Raw genomic sequence first — 17,349 nt, forward strand, 5'->3', positions numbered from 1 at the left:
AGTTGAGTTTTTACCAAAAAGTTATATTTTGGTTTCATCTGACCATATGACATTGTCCCAATCCTCTTCTGGATCATCCAAATGCACTCTAGCAAACTTCAGATGGGCCTGGACATGTACTGGCTTAAGCAGGGGGACACGTCTGGCACTGCAGGATTTGAGTCCCTGGCGGCGTAGTGTGTTACTGATGGTAGGCTTTGTTACTTTGGTCCCAGCTCTCTGCAGGTCATTCACTAGGTCCCCCCGTGTGGTTCTGGGATTTTTGCTCACCGTTCTTGTGATCATTTTGACCCCACGGGGTGAGATCTTTCGTGGAGCCCCAGATTGAGGGAGATTATCAGTGGTCTTGTATGTCTTCCATTTCCTATTAATTGCTCCCACAGTTGATTTCTTCAAACCAAGCTGCTTACCTATTGCAGATTCAGTCTTCCCAGCCTGGTGCAGGTCTACAATTTTGTTTCTGGTGTCCTTTGACAGCTCTTTGGTCTTGGCCATAGTTGAGTTTGGAGTGTGACTGTTTGAGGTTGTGGACAGGTGTCTTTTATACTGATAACAAGTTCAAACAGGTGCCATTAATACAGGTAACGAGTGGAGGACAGAGGAGCCTCTTAAAGAAGAAGTTACAGGTCTGTGAGAGCCAGAAATCTTGCTTGTTTGTAGGTGACCAAATACTTATTTTCCACCATAATTTGCAAATAAATTCATTAAAAATCCTATAATGTGAATTTCTGGAAATTTTTTTCTCAATTTGTCTGTCATAGTTGGCGTGTACCTATGATGAAAATTACAGGCCTCTCTCATCTTTTTAAGTGGGAGAACTTGCACAATTGGTGGCTGACTAAATACTTTTTTTCCCCACTGTATCTATTGTATACAGGAAACTCATTCAACAATTCGAGATGAAGTAGCGTGGAAAAAAGAATGGGGGGGGGGGGGAAATATACTTCTCCCATGGGCAAATAAATTCAAAAGGGGTGATGATATTAATTAATAGTAATTTCGATCCGAATGTGCAAATTGTACAAATAGATACACAAGGTAGATGGATTATTTTAAATATGTTATTGGACCATAAACAGATATGGCTCATTAACCTTTACGGACCAAATAATGATGATCCACAATTCTTTGACAATATATATAATAAATTATCAAGCCTGCAAGCAACTCAAGACAATATTATTATGGTGGGGGGATTATAATACTGTTTTAAATAGCTCAATGGACCGTAAAGGAAATCACACCACAAACAATCACCCACATGCTCTTAAGGAAATTGTGAATGTCATGGATACATTAGAACTAGTAGATATATGGAGGCTTAAATATACTGATCTAGTGAGATATACATGGCGGAGACTGAATCAAGCTAGTCGTCTTGACTTCTTTCTTATCTCATTCTCGTTGGCACCAAAAGTAAAAAAAAAGTGTTGATAGGGGACAGAATGCGGTCGGACCATCATATAATAGGCATATACATTACTCTTACTGAATTTCCACGTGGGCGAGGATATTGGAAATGTAATCAAAGCCTATTGGATGATAATTTATTTATAATTAGAACAAAGGAATTCATAACTGACTTTTTCCAACATAACATAGGTACAGCGAATCCCCTTATTGTATGGGACACCTTTAAATGTGCCTTTAGAGGCCATGCAATTCAGTACTCATCTTGAAAACAAAAGCAATTTAGGTCAAAAGAGTTTATACTAAGAAAGGAAATAGAAAGTCTAACAGAACAGATAGATGGCAATAAAAACTGTAACATAGAGGCTCAGAATAAATTAGAGGAAAAACACAAAGAAATTGAGAAACTTATTCAAGAAAGATCAAGTGTAATATATTATAAAAAATAAAGCAAACTGGATGGAATATGGGGAAAAATGCACAAAATTATTTTTTAATCTTCAACATAGGAATGCTACCAAAAAGAACTAAATGAAACTGGTTACAATTGACGGAGTCACCCATAATTCACCAAATGATATTTTGAAGGAAGAAACAAAGTACTTTAAGCATATGTTTTCTTTTCAGTCGCCTCCATCTCCTCTAACTGAAGCTAATTGTAGAGATTTTTTTTCTATTGATAATGTCAAATTAACAGCCACACAGAAAGACTCATGTGAAGGTGAAATTACAGAGGAGGAACTTCTGGATGCAATTAAAGACTTTACGTCTGGGAAAACTCCAGGGTTGGATGGCATACCAGTCGAGGTATACCAAACCTTTTTTGATATACTAAGAGGACCGTTATTAGCATGTTTTAACCACTCCTATGTAAATGGTAGATTATCTGACACTCAAGAAGAAGGTCTGATCTCATTATTACTGAAACAGGATACAAGTGGAAAATATAAAGATCCAGTCCATTTACAAAATTGGAGGCCCCTTACACTTCAGTGTTGTGATGCAAAAATCCTAGCAAAATGTATAGTGCATAGAATTAAAAAGGTATTGTCGGATATTATTCATTCTAATCAGACAGGTTTTTTACATGGAAGATACATTGGAGATAATATAAGGCAAGTATTGGAAACAATAGAACACTATGGAAAATATGGGAAACCAGGCCTGCTATTCATAGCAGACTTCGAAAAGGCATTTGATAAAGTTCGACTAGGGTTTATATATAAATGCCTGGAGCATTTCAATTTTGGAGAATATCTTATAAAATGGGTCAAAATCATGTATAGTAACCCTAGGTGTAAAATAGTAAATAATGGCTATTTCTCAGAAAGTTTTAAACTGTCAAGAGGAGTGAAACAAGGTTGTCCACTATCGGCATATCTATTTATTGTGGCCATCGAGATGTTAGCTATTAAAATCAGATCCAATAATAATATCAGAGGATTAGAAATACAGGGCTTAAAAACAAAGGTGTCATTGTACGCTGATGATTCATGTTTTCTTTAAAATCCACAACTAGAATCCCTCCACAGCCTCATAGAGGATCTAGATACATTTTCTAACCTCTCTGGATTACAACCAAATTATGACAAATGTACTATATTACGTATTGGATCACTAAAAAATAAAAAATGTACATTACCATGTAGTTTACCAATAAAATGGTCTGATGGTGATGTGGATATACTCGGAATACATATCCCAAAGGAAATAAATGATCTCACTTCAATAAATTTTAATAGAAAGTTAGCAAAAATAGATAAGATCTTACTACCATGGAAAGGAAAATACCTGTCAATTTGTGGAAAAATCACCCTGATTAACTCTTTAGTATTATCCCAGTTTACCTATTTGCTTATGGTCTTGCCTACGCCTAGCGAACAGTTTTTTAAATTATATGAGAAAAAAATATTCAATTTTATTTGGAACGGCAAGCCAGACAAAATTAAAAGAGCATATTTATATAATGAATATGAATTCGGAGGACAGAAATTATTAAATATTAAAGCATTAGACCTATCACTAAAAGCTTCAGTCATACAAAAGTTATACTTAAATCCAAACTGGTTCTCAAGCAAATTAGTAAGATTGTCTCACCCAATGTTCAAGAAAGGCCTTTTTCCCTTTATTCAGATTACAACCTCTCACTTTCAGTTATTTGAAAAGGAAATAATCTCCCAAATGTCACTATTTCTAAAACAAGCCATAGAAAGTTGGTTGCAATTTCAATTTAATCCTCCAGAAACGACAGAACAAATAATGCAACAAATATTGTGGTTAAATTCAAATATACTGATTGACAAAAAACCTTTCTTTTTTGACAGAATGTTTAAAAAAGGTATAATCTTCGTAAATGATATCATCGGTAGGACTGGTGGAGTTATGTCGCACATGCAGCTGACAAAAACATATGGAAATGTCTGCTCTACCCAAAATTACAACCAAATAATTGCAGCCTTACCGCAAAAGTGGAAGAGGAAAGTGGAAGGGGGAGAAAGTAAGGAACTTGTCTGTCGGCCTTGCATTAAAGAACATAATTGGTTAAGGAAAACTGTGATAAATAAAAAAGTATATCAGTTTCACTTAAGGACCAAAGGATTGACAGCCGTCCCATATAGATTGCAAAATAGTTGGGAAGAGATCTTTGACGTACCGATCCCATGGCATAGTGTTTATGAACTGACACGCAAAACGACACCGGATTCAAAAATTAGAATCTTTCAATTTAAATTATTATATAAAATTCTTGCTACCAATAGAATGTTATTTATATGGGGGATACAATCTTCCCAGCTCTGCAGATTTTGCTGTGAAGAGACAGAATCATTAGATCATTTGTTTTGGTTCTGTCCATTTGTAGCTTGTTTTTGGACACAGGTCCAGGAATGGCTAAAGGATTGCAATATTTACCTGGAACTAACCTTGCAGATAGCATTACTGGGTGATCTGAAAAGTCATAGTCAATCAATCAATAATATAATAATAGTTTTAGCAAAATTTTTTATTTTTAATTCACAATCTGTAGAAGCAATGAGAATAGAAAGGTTCAGAACTTTTGTAAAACATCACAGTACGGTTGAAATATATATGGCAAATAGAAATCCTATATGGATGGTGTTAAGAGATAGATGGGAGGTATTGAATAGAGTTGAAGGATGGGACTAATAACAAATAACAACAAATAATAACAAAGATAGCTAATAATGTAAGCATACTGTGTCCATAATAAGTATATAGGTTGTATGTTGGGAGCTTTTGGGAAAGAGCACAGTTAGAAAGATATGGCATATAGAAGCAAACCGGATGGACATCATGAAAATGATCGGAGAGGTTGAGAGTAGAAGAAGTTCAGGAGCAATAAAAATATATATATATATATATATATAATAGAATTATTGTAAAATTAACTCTGTCCATAATGTGTAGATAGTAAGTATAGACCGGAAGTAGAGGCCTGGGCATTGTTGTTCACTAATTTACTCCAAGTAGGGAAAGGATGGCGGGGTTGAAAAGTAATGAAGGGGAGTATATATATATAAAAATAAAGAATATATAAAAATAAAAACATGGGGGATTGGAAGTGATGCAGACAATTACATTGATAGAAGATACAACCTATCTGCAATATTAAGCTGATCCATTCCCCCAAAAAAAAAAAAATATATATATATATATATATATAAACAAAAAACAAAATAAAATAAAAAAATCAGTGCCCGACCTCACTAATGCTCTTGTGGCTGAATGGAAGCAAGTCTCCGCAGCAATGTTCCAACAGAAGAGTGGAGGCTGTTATAGCAGCAATGGGGGACCAACTCCATATTAATGGTCATGATTTTGGAATGAGATGTCCACATACTTTTGGTCATGTAGTGTATGTGATAGTGTACCAGTGTAATGAAGGTTTTAAATGATTATGTTTTTGTCAAATACAATATCTGTTTTGGCTGCGTCAATTTGCAGAATACAAATTATTCATAGGCCTAAATATGTTCTGGCCCCCGACCATCCACTCAAGAAAAAAATCAGCCCGCAGCTGAATCTAGTTGGGGACCCCCGTTATAGACCAATTCAGAGAAATAGGACCACTTGATGCTCTGCTTGATAGCAATACAATTGCTTAGAATCAGTTAACAATATGAAGCAATCACTCTAAAGAGTGTGTGTGTTGTGATAAGTGCTTTTTGCTTCACTCCATGCTATTGGGAACTGTCAAACAAGAGTTTTCCATGATAATGCAGGCTCTGAATGTAGAATTTGGCTTTAAAAAGTCATTAAGACAGAATTGAATTTACACAAAGAGTTCCACTCATCTAATAACACTGGTTTATTCATGCTGCTAACAATTGAATTGCATAATCTATACATCTGATTTTACTATGTTTAGAAAAAAATAGCCCATCAAGCTTAGGAGCTTGTTGATTGGCTATAAATACTGATTGTAGTACTCCCGAGTCCTGACCATAGGAATCGACAAGCTGGCTCTCTGAAACATTATATGGATGCTGCTCAGGATGTTAATATTATTTTTTCCCTAATTTTGAGTAAAAAACTTTTTTAGCTATGCTAAGCAGTGGTCAACACATTTCGAACTTGCTGTATTATGGGAAATGGAGAGGTAAATGAAATGAAAGCATTCATTATGTCCACAACCTCCATCCTATTGGTTATAAAATAAGAACTGTAGGACTGACTGTACTGTTAGTACTAAATCAGCATAGCCTTGAGACTTTGGGGATAATGCTTTTCTTTAACAGGAAATATAATTCAAGCAGTCCTCGAGAGAAAGCATGTCAGCACTGTGGAGATGATTCCTTCAGTTCTCTTACGTATGGAGGCTAGCACATTCACTGAAAGGCATACAAGAAGTTATATGAAAAGAGAAATGATGTGTGACCTGAAATCTATTGCGGCAAGCATTATAAAAGCCAAGAGATACAGTGCCTTGCATAAGTATTCATCCCCCTTGGCATTTTTCCTATTTTGTTGCATTACAACCTGTAATTTAAATGGATTTATATTTGCATTTCATGTAATGGACATACAAAAAATAGTCCAAATTGGTGTAGTGAAATTTAAAAAATAACTGGTTTCAAAAAATTCTACAAAATAAATAACGGAAAAGTGGTGTGTGCATACGTATTCACCCCCTTTGCTATGAATCCCCTAAATAAGATCTGATGCAACCAATTACCTTCATAAAGTCCACCTGTGTGCAGTCTAAGTGTCACATGATCTGTCACATGATCTCAGTATATATACACACCTGTTCTGAAAGGCCCCAGAGTCTGCAACACCACTAAGCAAGGGGCACCATGAAGACCAAGGAAATCTCCAAACAGGTCAGGGACAAAGTTGTGGAGAAGTACAGATCAGGGTTGGGTTATAAAAAAATATCAGAAACTTTGAACATCCCACGGAGCACCATTAAATCCATTATTAAAAAATTGAAAGAATAAGGCACCACAACAAACCTGCCAAGAGAGGGCCACCCACCAAAAGTCACAGACCAGGCAAGGAGGGCATTAATCAGAAAGGCAACAAAGAGACCAAAGATAACCCTGAAGGAGCTGCAAAGCTCCACAGCGGAGATTGGAGTATCTGTCCATTGGACCACTTTAAGCCGTACACTCCACAGAGCTGGGCTTTACGGAAGAGTGGCCAGAAAAAAAGCCATTGCTTAAAGAAAAAAATAAGCAAACACGTTTGGTGTTCGCCAAAAGGCATGTGGGAGACTCCCCAAACATATGGAAGAAGGTACTCTGATTAGATAAGACTAAAATGTAGCTTTTTGGCTATCAAGGAAAACGCTATGTCTGGCGCAAACCCAACACCTCTCATCACCCCGAGAACACCATCCCCACAGTGAAGCATGGTGGTGGCAGCATCATGCTGTGGGGATGTTTTTCCCAATCGGCAGGGACTGGGAAACTGGTCAGAATTGAAGGAATGATGGATGGTGCAAAATACAGTGAAATTCTTGAGGGAAACCCATTTCAGTGTTCCAGAGATCTGAGACTGGGACGGAGGTTCACCTTCCAGCAGGACAATGACCCTAAGCATACTGCTAAAGAAACAATTGAGTGGTTTAAGGGGAAACATTTAAATGTCTTGGAATGGCCTAGTCAAAGCCCAGACCTCAATCCAATTGAGAATCTGTGGTATGACTTAAAGATTGCTGTACACCAGCGGAACCCATCCAACTTGAAGGAGCTGGAGCAGTTTTGCCTTGAAGAATGGGCAAAAGTCCCAGTGGCTAGATGTGCCAAGCTTATAGAGACATACCCCAAGAGACTTGCAGCTGCAATTGCTGCAAAAGGTGGCTCTACAAAGTATTGACTTTGGGGGGGTGAATAGTTATGTACGCTCAAGTTCAGTTTTTTTTGTCTTATTTCTTGTTTGTTTCACAAAAAATTATATTTTGCATCTTCAAAGTGGGGGCCTCGCCTAGCCCTCACCCCTCAGCCTTACCTGGCTCTGGCGAGTGGCGCAGTGGTCTAAGCCACTGCATCGCAGTGCTAGCTGTGTCACTGGAGATCCTGGTTCGAATCCAGGCTCTGTCATGGGCCGGCCGCTACTGGGAGACCCATGGGGCGGCGCACAATTGGCCCAGCGTCGTCCAGGGTAGGGGAGGGAATGGCCGGCAGGAATGTAGCTCAGTTGGTAGAGCATGGCATTTGCAACGCCAGGGTTGTTGGTTCGTTTCCCACGGGGGGCCAGTATGATTATTATTAATTTTTTATTAAAATGAATAAATAAAAAATATATATAATAATGTATGCACACACTAACTGTAAGTCGCTCTGGATAAGAGTGTCTGCTAAATGACTAAAATGTAAAATGTAGGCATGTTGTGTAAATCAAATGACACAAACCCCCCAAAAATCCATTTTAATTCCAGGTTGTATGGCAACAAAATAGGAAAAATGCCAAGGGGGTGAATCCTTTCGCAAGCCACTGTACAATGAGGAGAAGAGGTAAAATGGCAGGTCTAGTGTGTGGGTGGACCAGGTCAATCAAATGTGAAAGAAAATAGAAGTTTGACACTCTTTAATGTCTCTCAGGACGTTTATTTCCCATGCATAGTTTGGACAAGTGTGTAGTGGAATTTGAGATTGAAATTTTAAAAAGAAAAGATCTGACATTCATTATTACTTTTCCATTATTGACATTTGGAATCATTCACAAAATGTTTTCAATTCATTTTAGTTAATGTGAAAAGGTTTAAATTGATCAGCAAGTCCTTCAAGGGATGAGTTTGGAGGAGGAAAAGTGCTGTAAAAACATAAATACATTACAAAAAAGCCTCTAAAACTAAAACATTCAGCACATTTGTACGACACAGTGCAATAAAGGGGAAATTCGAAATGGTTCTCAGCACTGAGTTCCTCGATTTGTGACTTGTTGAAAATGCTAATCTCTTTTAGAAAAGAGAAAGCAATGCAATTGTAAACATTAGTGAGTAAGATATGACTGATACAGCACTGTTCAAAACCACAACAGAGCAAAAATACTCAACTTTTCACTGCCATTTAGTTTTCCAGTTTTTAGAGCAGAGAAACATCTGCCTGTGTAACACAGGGAAAAGTAGGGAAGGGAACACCACAAGTAACAAACCGATCCATTTAGATCATCATGAGAGGTTAGGATAGTGGAGCACAGGACCAACTAACTCAACTCTACAGTAAGGCTGTGCCAGTATAGCCAGTTCTGACTGAGGAAAGATTGCATTTCGCAGGTCTATTCAACACCACTCTGTAAACCAGGGATGTATGTGTGTTTGTGTTTTAAACATGACAGTTATAGGAGCTATCTACCGTATGTATCTCTCTACAATCTGTGAAATACATCTGCTGTCCCTGCCCATCTCTCTTACACCTTCTCCCGTTTTTTCTACTTCATTACCGGAAAAACACAATAGAACAAGCACACACTAACAGGTGTCAATTAATCAACATAGATTTGAACGGATCCCATGTCTAATTCAAGCATCACATAGAAAGATGGTGGTGTATCAGCAGCTGCAGATTGGCAGATGTAATATGTTGATACAGTAGGAGGTTGGTGGGTTAAAGGTCAGGTCTAATGGGGAGAGGGGCGGAGTTGTGAAGGGCATTATAGGAACAGGAAGTGATATGTCTTCATCCTGGTACTCAGGTCCAGTCATCTTTCTTCTACCCAAATTTAAAGCACCAGTATTAAAACTTACTTCAAATTGTTTATCTGGAAAAATAGGCTATAGCTAATGACCAAATACTGGAGGAAAACAGTTTTTTTCAAACCTCACCGATGAATAAAGAACAAAAGAAAGAAATGCTGACGATAATGAAAATAAGGTTCAGTGTCATCCCAGTGATTACTGTGAAAGATATTACATATCTACACTTACAAAAACACTTTTACACACCAAGACTGAAACAGTTCCTTCGAACAGTATGAAAACAATACAAATAAAAAAAACATTTTCAGACGCTAGGTAGTTTTCTGTTGACATGAAATCAGAGATAAATATTTCCCATGCTTTCCCTTGCATTAAGAGAACATAAAAATTGTGGTTTAGGAAAAACTAATCTATCCATTTGCAAATATTTCATCTGTAATTGGTAACCTTGTGACACCCATTCCTGTAATTCAGCTAAAATGCTTTAGCTTTCTAGTTAGCAAAAGAGCCAGTGTTCAAACAAAACCATATAATTATTTTAAAACGTCATAGGTAAGTAGAAATAAAAAGGTGGAGATTGTAAGCTCCACTAGAGGGCTCCGAGGGACAACAGTTGTCCCCACTCACTGACAGGTCATGAGCATCAACGGCACAGGAAAAGCAAGTTGTCATGAGCAAGAAATGCTTCAAACAATCATAATCAAATCAAGACAACTGTAATATAAACAATTCAATTAAGCTTGCTCAGGAGATTAAATGTTGGATCTAAAAGTCATTATCAACATTCTGTGAACCCTGGAGGTGAGAGGGGAGGGTGAGGGCTACGGAACAGGTATTGAGGTGGTGGGGACGGGAAGGTGGGCACAACTGTGTGTGCAGGTAGCGCATCTCCGCTCTTAGTGTAATACGAACTTTGACCCATAAGAAGAAATAAGTTACCATAGTAACAATACCGGAAGCGTCAGCGTCCGAGCAGCTAAACAGTGCCTGGCGAGTAACAGTCACATTTACTTCAGACAGTCCAGACGTGGTGCCATGCCGTGGTAGCACTGACACGGGTGAATAGCTGGGGCTGGGCTGTAAGGGAACACTGTGCAGAGACAGGCATGCTCACTTGACGTGCTCAGCGCTGTGGGAGGAACAGTAGTACTTTTTGTGGGCTATGAACGTGGACAGGCTGCTGAACTTGATATTGCACAGCCGGCAGAAGCGGGTGTTACAGTTCTGCACAGGGGAGACCAGGGGGGTCTTGGGTGTGGTAGGGGCCGGGACAGCGACAGGGAGTGGGAGACCCAGGGTGAGGGCTGCCCTGTCTGGAAGCAGAGCAACAGCAGCCTGGTGGTTCATAACCCCCACCTCCCTCAGGACCTCAGGCACAGGGGACACAGTCAGGGGGAGGGACCTCGTGGGAGACACAGCAGGAGGGGCTGCTTTGGGGGAGCTGCCACCACTGGCATGGGGACCCAGGGGGCTAATGTTCACCAGGGGAGAGGAGGGGGAGACAGTGTCCCTTCTGACCCGACTGTTGATGCTGTCCCTGCGGGTCTGGAGGCCCAGTTTGGGCGGGGTGGCGGGGGTCCCATCCTTGGGGCTCAGGCTGGGGCTGATAACAGCTGGCTGGCCCTCCAGGTTCAGGACCAGGCCATGCATGGATCTGAAGTGCTCCACCAGGTCACAGGTCACCGCCCTATTGGGAGGGCAGTAGGGGCAGACCACAGGGGGAGAGCCTGGGCATTTGGCTGCAGGGCCGCTGTGAGGGGATGTAGCCTCAGATCCAGGTAAGGCTGAGGGGTGAGGGCTGGGCGAGGCCCTCTGAGGAGCCTTCTCTGTGGGGAGCCCTTTGGCCTCTGGGTGAAGGTCTGGCCGCTCTAGGGCCCTGCTCTTGGGGGAAGTGGAGGATGGTCTCTTCAGCCTGTGGAGCGTCTTCAGGGTGTGGGGCTGCAGGGTGGTGGCTGGGCAGTAGTAGGTCTTGTGGGCCAGGTAGTTTTCAATGCTGTTGAAGCTGATGCTGCAGGCGGTGCACTTGTGGTAGTCAGTGAGGGGCAGAGCAGGGATGCTGCTGCCCCGTGGGGTGTCCCTCAGACGGGGCCTCTTACTCAGGTCGATCGGGCCGTCTCCATCAGGGCTGGTGCTACGGGAAGTGGCTAGACACAGGCCCAGGGCCAGGGCTGGGACAGTGGCCTCCAGGACCCTCCCCGATGAGGCAGCATCCTCCTGCTTCACAGCCAGGCCCAGGCCTGGAGCAGAGGGAAAGGCAATAGCAGCAGCGTTGGCCAGGGCCTCAGTCCGAGCCATGTGGATCTCATACATCTTCTTCCTCTTGCGCGTGCGGATGGGCTGAGGCAGGAAGGTGGCTTTGCCAGCGCTTGACCTCTGGTTGGACGGATCGTGGCGCGAGGCACAGTAGAAGCGCTTGTGGACCGTGTAGTTCTCATGGCGACTGAAGTGAATGTTGCAGGCCTGACAGAAGGTCCTGGTGGGGTCTTCTTCCTGGTCCTCTGCTGAGCCGCTGGGGCTCTGGCTGCCCTCGCTGGCCCGGCCTCCTCCTCCACCACCCTCCCCCTCAGAGGAAGAGGATGACACAGCCTCTTTCAACCCAGGGTTCTCACTTTTCACCTCCACCAGCTTGCCCTCTGTGCCGGTGCTGCCTGGAACAGGGTCTGAGTCACTCGGGGAGGCTGAAGCAGCCCGACTACCTGTGGCAGCCTGAGGGGATGAACTGTGTCCGACAGATGGGACGGTGACCCCCGAGGCCCCCTCCTTCACTTGGCCAGCCACGTCTCCCTGCTGGTGCCTGCTGGAACAGTAGAGCTTCTTGTGAACGTAGAAGTTGTTGATGTTGTTGAAGGTGATGTCACACTCTAAGCAGGTGGCCCCCTTGTGGACAGTGATGGTAGTGCCTGCGGGATAGAAGGCTGGCGCTGCCCCAGGGGACACCTGGCCCTGCTTCAACCGGCTGTGGACCATCTCAGACATCTTGGCCAGGATCTCTGAGGCCTGGGGCAGGATGGCTGCCTCTGGGCTAAACATGTACTGTGGCAGGAACACAGCTCCTCCAGGCAGCACTGAGCCAGGTCCTCCCAGGTGGGCAGGGCTGGAGCCAGGGGTGGGGCTGGTTGGCTCTGCCTTCACGGACAAAGCAGAGGGACTCCTGGGGGAGGTGGTCTGAGAAGACCCTGCCCCTGTGTGTCCACGGCTCTTCCCCTCCCGGTCCGTCTCCTCCTGCCCCTCATTCTCAGAGTCTGAGCGTGGCTCCTCTTTGATCCTCATGTCTGTGGGCAGGTGGTCAGGTGGGCTGCAGCCTCGCGGGGTGGCTGAGCTCCCATTGGCCCCAGGGCTGGAGGAGTCAGGGTGGGGTACGCAGGCGGGGGGCTCAGGGTGGTCAGCTGAGGAGGGGGTGCTCTGGCGGGGTGAGGGGCTCCTCTCTGCCGGGACCCTCACCTCCAGGTGTGTGCGGACATGCTGCTGGAGCTGGCCGGGTGAGTCTGTGATGTGGCCACATATCTGACATTTCAACACAACACCAGAGTCTCCTGGACTTAGACCTGCCACAGAGAGACAGAGACACACATTATTAGAAATGCGTTTCCTACTATTAAACATAACATTAGATCACTGTTGATTTGGTGACATCGCTAATAGACCAGACACTAACTTGAGGTAAGAGACAGAACTAGTCTGTTTGGTAACATCGCTAACAGACCAGACGCTAAAAATAGGCAAGAGACAGAACTAGTCTGTTTGGTAACATCGCTAATAGACCAGACACTAACTAGAGGTAAGAGACAGAACTAGTCTGTTTGGTAACATCGCTAATAGACCAGACACTAACTAAAGTCTATTAATCTAAAGTGGAAGTTGGGAGAGTTATATTTGAGTGTTTCAGTGAAACGTGAGGGAGGCCCCGCTCTCTCGCTTTCCCAGATGCTTAGTTAATTTCATTCCGATCTCCTTTGCATTATTGTAGCCTTTTCTGTAGCCTGTCAACTATTTGTCTGTCTATTCCTGTTCTCTACTCTCCGCACAGGCCATACAAACGCTTCACACGGCGTGGCTGCTGCCACTCTAATCTGGTGGTCCCTGCGCGCACGACCCACGTGGAGTTCCAGGTCTCTAGCCTCTGGAACTGCCGTTCTGCGGCCAACAAGGCAGAGTTCATCTCAGCCTATGCCACCCTCCAGTCCCTTTACTTCTTGGCGCTGATGGAAACTTGGATTACCACAGAAAACACTGCTACTCCTACTGCTCTTTGATCGTCTGATCATGTGTTCTCGCATACCCCGAGAGCATCTGGTCAGCGCGGCGATGGCACAGGAATCCTCATCTCTCCCAAGTGGACATTCTCTTTTCCCCTTGACCCATCTGTCTATCTCCTCATTTGAATTCCATGCTGTCACAGTCACTAGCCCATTCAAGCTTAACATCCTTGTCATTTATCACCCTCCAGGTTCCCATGGAGAGTTCATCAATGAGCTTGACGCCTTGATAAGTTCCTTTCCTGAGGATGGCTCACCCCTCACAGTTCTGGGTGACTTTAACCTCCCTACGTCTGCCTTTGACTCATTTCTCTCTGCCTCCTTCTTTCCGCTCCTTTCCTCTTTTGACCTCACCCTCACACCGTCCCACCCCTACTCACAAGGCAGGCAATACGCTTGACCTCATCTTTACTAGATGCTGTTCTTTAACTAATCTCACTGCAACTCCCCTCCAAGTCTCCGACCACTACTTCGTATCCTTTTCTCTCTCGCTCTCCTCCAACACTACTCACTCGGTAATGTGCCGTCGCAACCTTGGCTCTCTCTCTTCCGCTACTCTCTCCTCTTCCATCCTATCATCTCTTCCCTCTGCTAAATCCTTCTCCCTCCAATCTCCCAATTCTGCCTCCTCAACCCTCCTCTCCTCCCTCTCTGCATCTTTTGACTCTCTATGTCCCCTATCCTCCCGGCCGGCTCGGTCCTCCCCTCCTGCTCCGTAGCTTGACGACTCATTGCGAGCTCACAGAAGAGGGCTCCGGGCAGCCGAGCGGAAACGGAGGAAAACTAGACTCCCTTTGGACCCATCATCTTTTCACACCCTCCTCTCTACATTCTCTTCCTCTGTTTCCGCTGCTAAAGCCACTTTCTACCACTCTAAATGTCAAGCCTCTGCCTCTAACCCTAGGAAGCTCTTTGCCACCTTCTCCTCCCTGCTGAATCCTCCTCCTCCTCCTCCCCCTCCCTCCTCCCTCTCTGTGGATGACTTCGTCAACCATTTCGAAAAGAAGGTTGACGACATCCGATCCTCATTTATTAAGTCAAATGACACCGCTGGTCCTGCTCACACTGCCCTACCCTATGCTTTGACTTCTTTCTCCCCTCTCTCTCCAGATGAAATATTGCGACTTGTGACAGTCGGCCGCCCAACAACCTGCCCACTTGACTCTATCCCCTCCTCTCTTCTCCAGACCATTTCCGGAGACCTTCTCCCTTACCTCACCTCGCTCATCAACTCATCCTTGACCGCTGGCCATGTCCCTTCCGTCTTCAAGAGAGCGAGAGTTGCACCCCTCCTCAAAAAACCTACACTCGATCCCTCCGATGTCAACAACTACAGACCAGTATCCCTTCTTTCTTTTCTCTCCAAAACTCTTGAGCGTGCTGTCTCTAGCCAACTCTCCTGCTATCTCTCTCAGAATGACCTTCTTGATCCAAACCAGTCAGGTTTCAAGACTGGTCATTCAACTGAAACTACTCTTCTCTGTGTCACGGAGGCTCTCCGCACTGCTAAAGCTAACTCTCTCTCTCCTCTGCTCTTATCCTTCTAGACCTATCCGCTGCCTTTGATACTGTGAACCATCAGATCCTCCTCTCCACCCTCTCCGAGTTGGGCATCTCCGGTGCTGCTCACTCTTGGATTGCGTCCTACCTGACAGGTCGCTCCTACCAGGTGGCGTGGCGAGAATCTGTCTCCGCACCACATGCGCTCACCACTGGTGTCCCCCAGGGCTCAGTTCTAGGCCCTCTCCTATTCTCTCTATACATCAAGTCACTTGGCTCTGTCATATCCTCACATGGTCTCTCCTATCATTGCTACGCAGACGACACACAATTAATTTTCTCCTTTCCCCCTTCTGATAACCAGGTGGTGAATTGCATCTCTGCATGTCTGGCAGACATATCAGTGTGGATGTCGGATCACCACCTCAAGCTGAACTTCGGCAAGACGGAGCTGCTCTTCCTCCGGAGAAGGACTGCCCGCTCCATGATCTCGCCATCACGGTTGACAACTCCATTGTGTCCTCCTCCCAGAGTGCAAAGAGCCTTGGCGTGACCCTGGACAACACCCTGTCGTTCTCTGCTAACATCAAAGCGGTGACCCGATCCTGCAGGTACATGCTCTACAACATTCGCAGAGTATGACCCTACCTTACACAGAAAGCGGTACAGGTCCTAATCCAGGCACTCGTCATCTCCCGTCTGGATTACTGCAACTCGCTGTTGGCTGGGCTCCCTGCCTGTGCCATTAAACCCCTACAACTTATCCAGAACACCGCAGCCCGTCTGGAGTTCGACCTTCCCAAGTTCTCTCATGTCACCCCGCTCCTCCACACACTCCACTGGCTTCCAGTTGAGGCTCGCATCTACTACAAGACCATGGTGCTTGCCTACGGAGCTGTGAGGGCAACGGCACCTCCTTACCTTCAGGCTCTGATCAGACCCTACACCCAAACGAGGGCACTACGTTCATCCACCTCTGGCCTGCTAGCTCCCCTACCTCTACAGAAGCACAGTTTCCGCTCAGCCCAGTCAAAGCTATTTGCTGCTCTGACACCCCAATGGTGGAACAAGCTCCCCAACGACGCCAGGACATCGGAGTCACTGACCACCTTCCAGAGACACTTGAAACCCTACCACTTTAAGGAATACCTGGAATAGTATAAAGTAATCCTTCTACCCGCCCCCCCCCCATAAAAAAAGAAGAAAAAAAGTAGTTTTCCCACTTGCTATCATAAGTTGAATGCACAAATTTGTAAGTCGCTCTGGATAAGAGCGTCTGCTAAATGAAGTAAATGTAAATGTAAGTAGAGGCAGTGCTGTTATCCTCTCACTGCAATAGTAAACAAAAAATGTCAGTCTGTCCATGTATTTACCTGTGGACAGAGGCAGTTTGGGCAGGCCAGGGCCTGGGGAGTACACTTCACTGCGTGAGCCGGGCTGACAAACCATGTGACTGGTAACCAGGTGGCTATAGAGGATGTCCCTCGTGGTGGAGACGAAGCCACAGCCATGACACACTCCGTTTTGCGTGTCCGTGTGCACCTTCAGGTGACGCTCACAGTTGGCTTTAGTGGTGAAGGCCGACAGGCAGATCAGACACACAAAGGGACGCTCACCTGCTGGCACACAGGATACAACACAAGAGAGACAGGTCAATAAAAAAGTGTCTAACGCTAACATACAAAGTGTACAAAACATTAGGAACACCTTCCTAATATTGAGTTGCACCCAGGGCATGGACTCTACAAGGTGTTGAAAGGATTCCAAAGGGATGCTGGCCCGTGTTGACTCCAATATTTCCCACAGTTGTGTCAAGTTGGCTGGATGGCCTTTGGGTGGTGGACCATTCTTGATACACACGGGAAACTGTTAGGCGTGAAAAACCCAGCAGCGTTGCAGTTCTTGACACAGTCAAACCGGTGCGCCTGGCACCTACTACCATACCCTGTTCAAAGGTACTTAAATATTTTGTCTTGCCCATTCACCCTCTGAATGGCAAACATACACAATCCATGTCTCAAT

The 17,349-nt window shown here is 44.3% G+C and overlaps 1 protein-coding gene across 2 annotated transcripts in view; it reads right to left on the minus strand.

The window, feature by feature from the left end:
* Nucleotides 1-8,445: 8,445 nt before the first annotated feature.
* Nucleotides 8,446-17,349, minus strand: part of LOC121531824 (zinc finger protein ZFPM1) — a 77,846-nt gene continuing 68,942 nt past the window's right edge. The window contains exons 8-9 of one of the 2 annotated variants that reach the window (XM_041837309.2): nt 16,701-16,943; nt 8,446-13,116 (exon numbers count right to left, since the gene is read on the minus strand). In XM_041837309.2, coding sequence (XP_041693243.1) covers nt 10,682-13,116; nt 16,701-16,943 — 2,678 coding nt within the window. In that variant the 3' untranslated portion in view covers nt 8,446-10,681. Of the gene's footprint in view, nt 13,117-16,700; nt 16,947-17,349 lie in introns of both variants that reach the window. The other variant, XM_041837308.2, reaches the window with a different exon arrangement.

Source organism: Coregonus clupeaformis, chromosome 19 (assembly GCF_020615455.1).
Source record: "Coregonus clupeaformis isolate EN_2021a chromosome 19, ASM2061545v1, whole genome shotgun sequence".
In the NCBI taxonomy this organism is placed as follows: domain Eukaryota; kingdom Metazoa; phylum Chordata; class Actinopteri; order Salmoniformes; family Salmonidae; genus Coregonus; species Coregonus clupeaformis.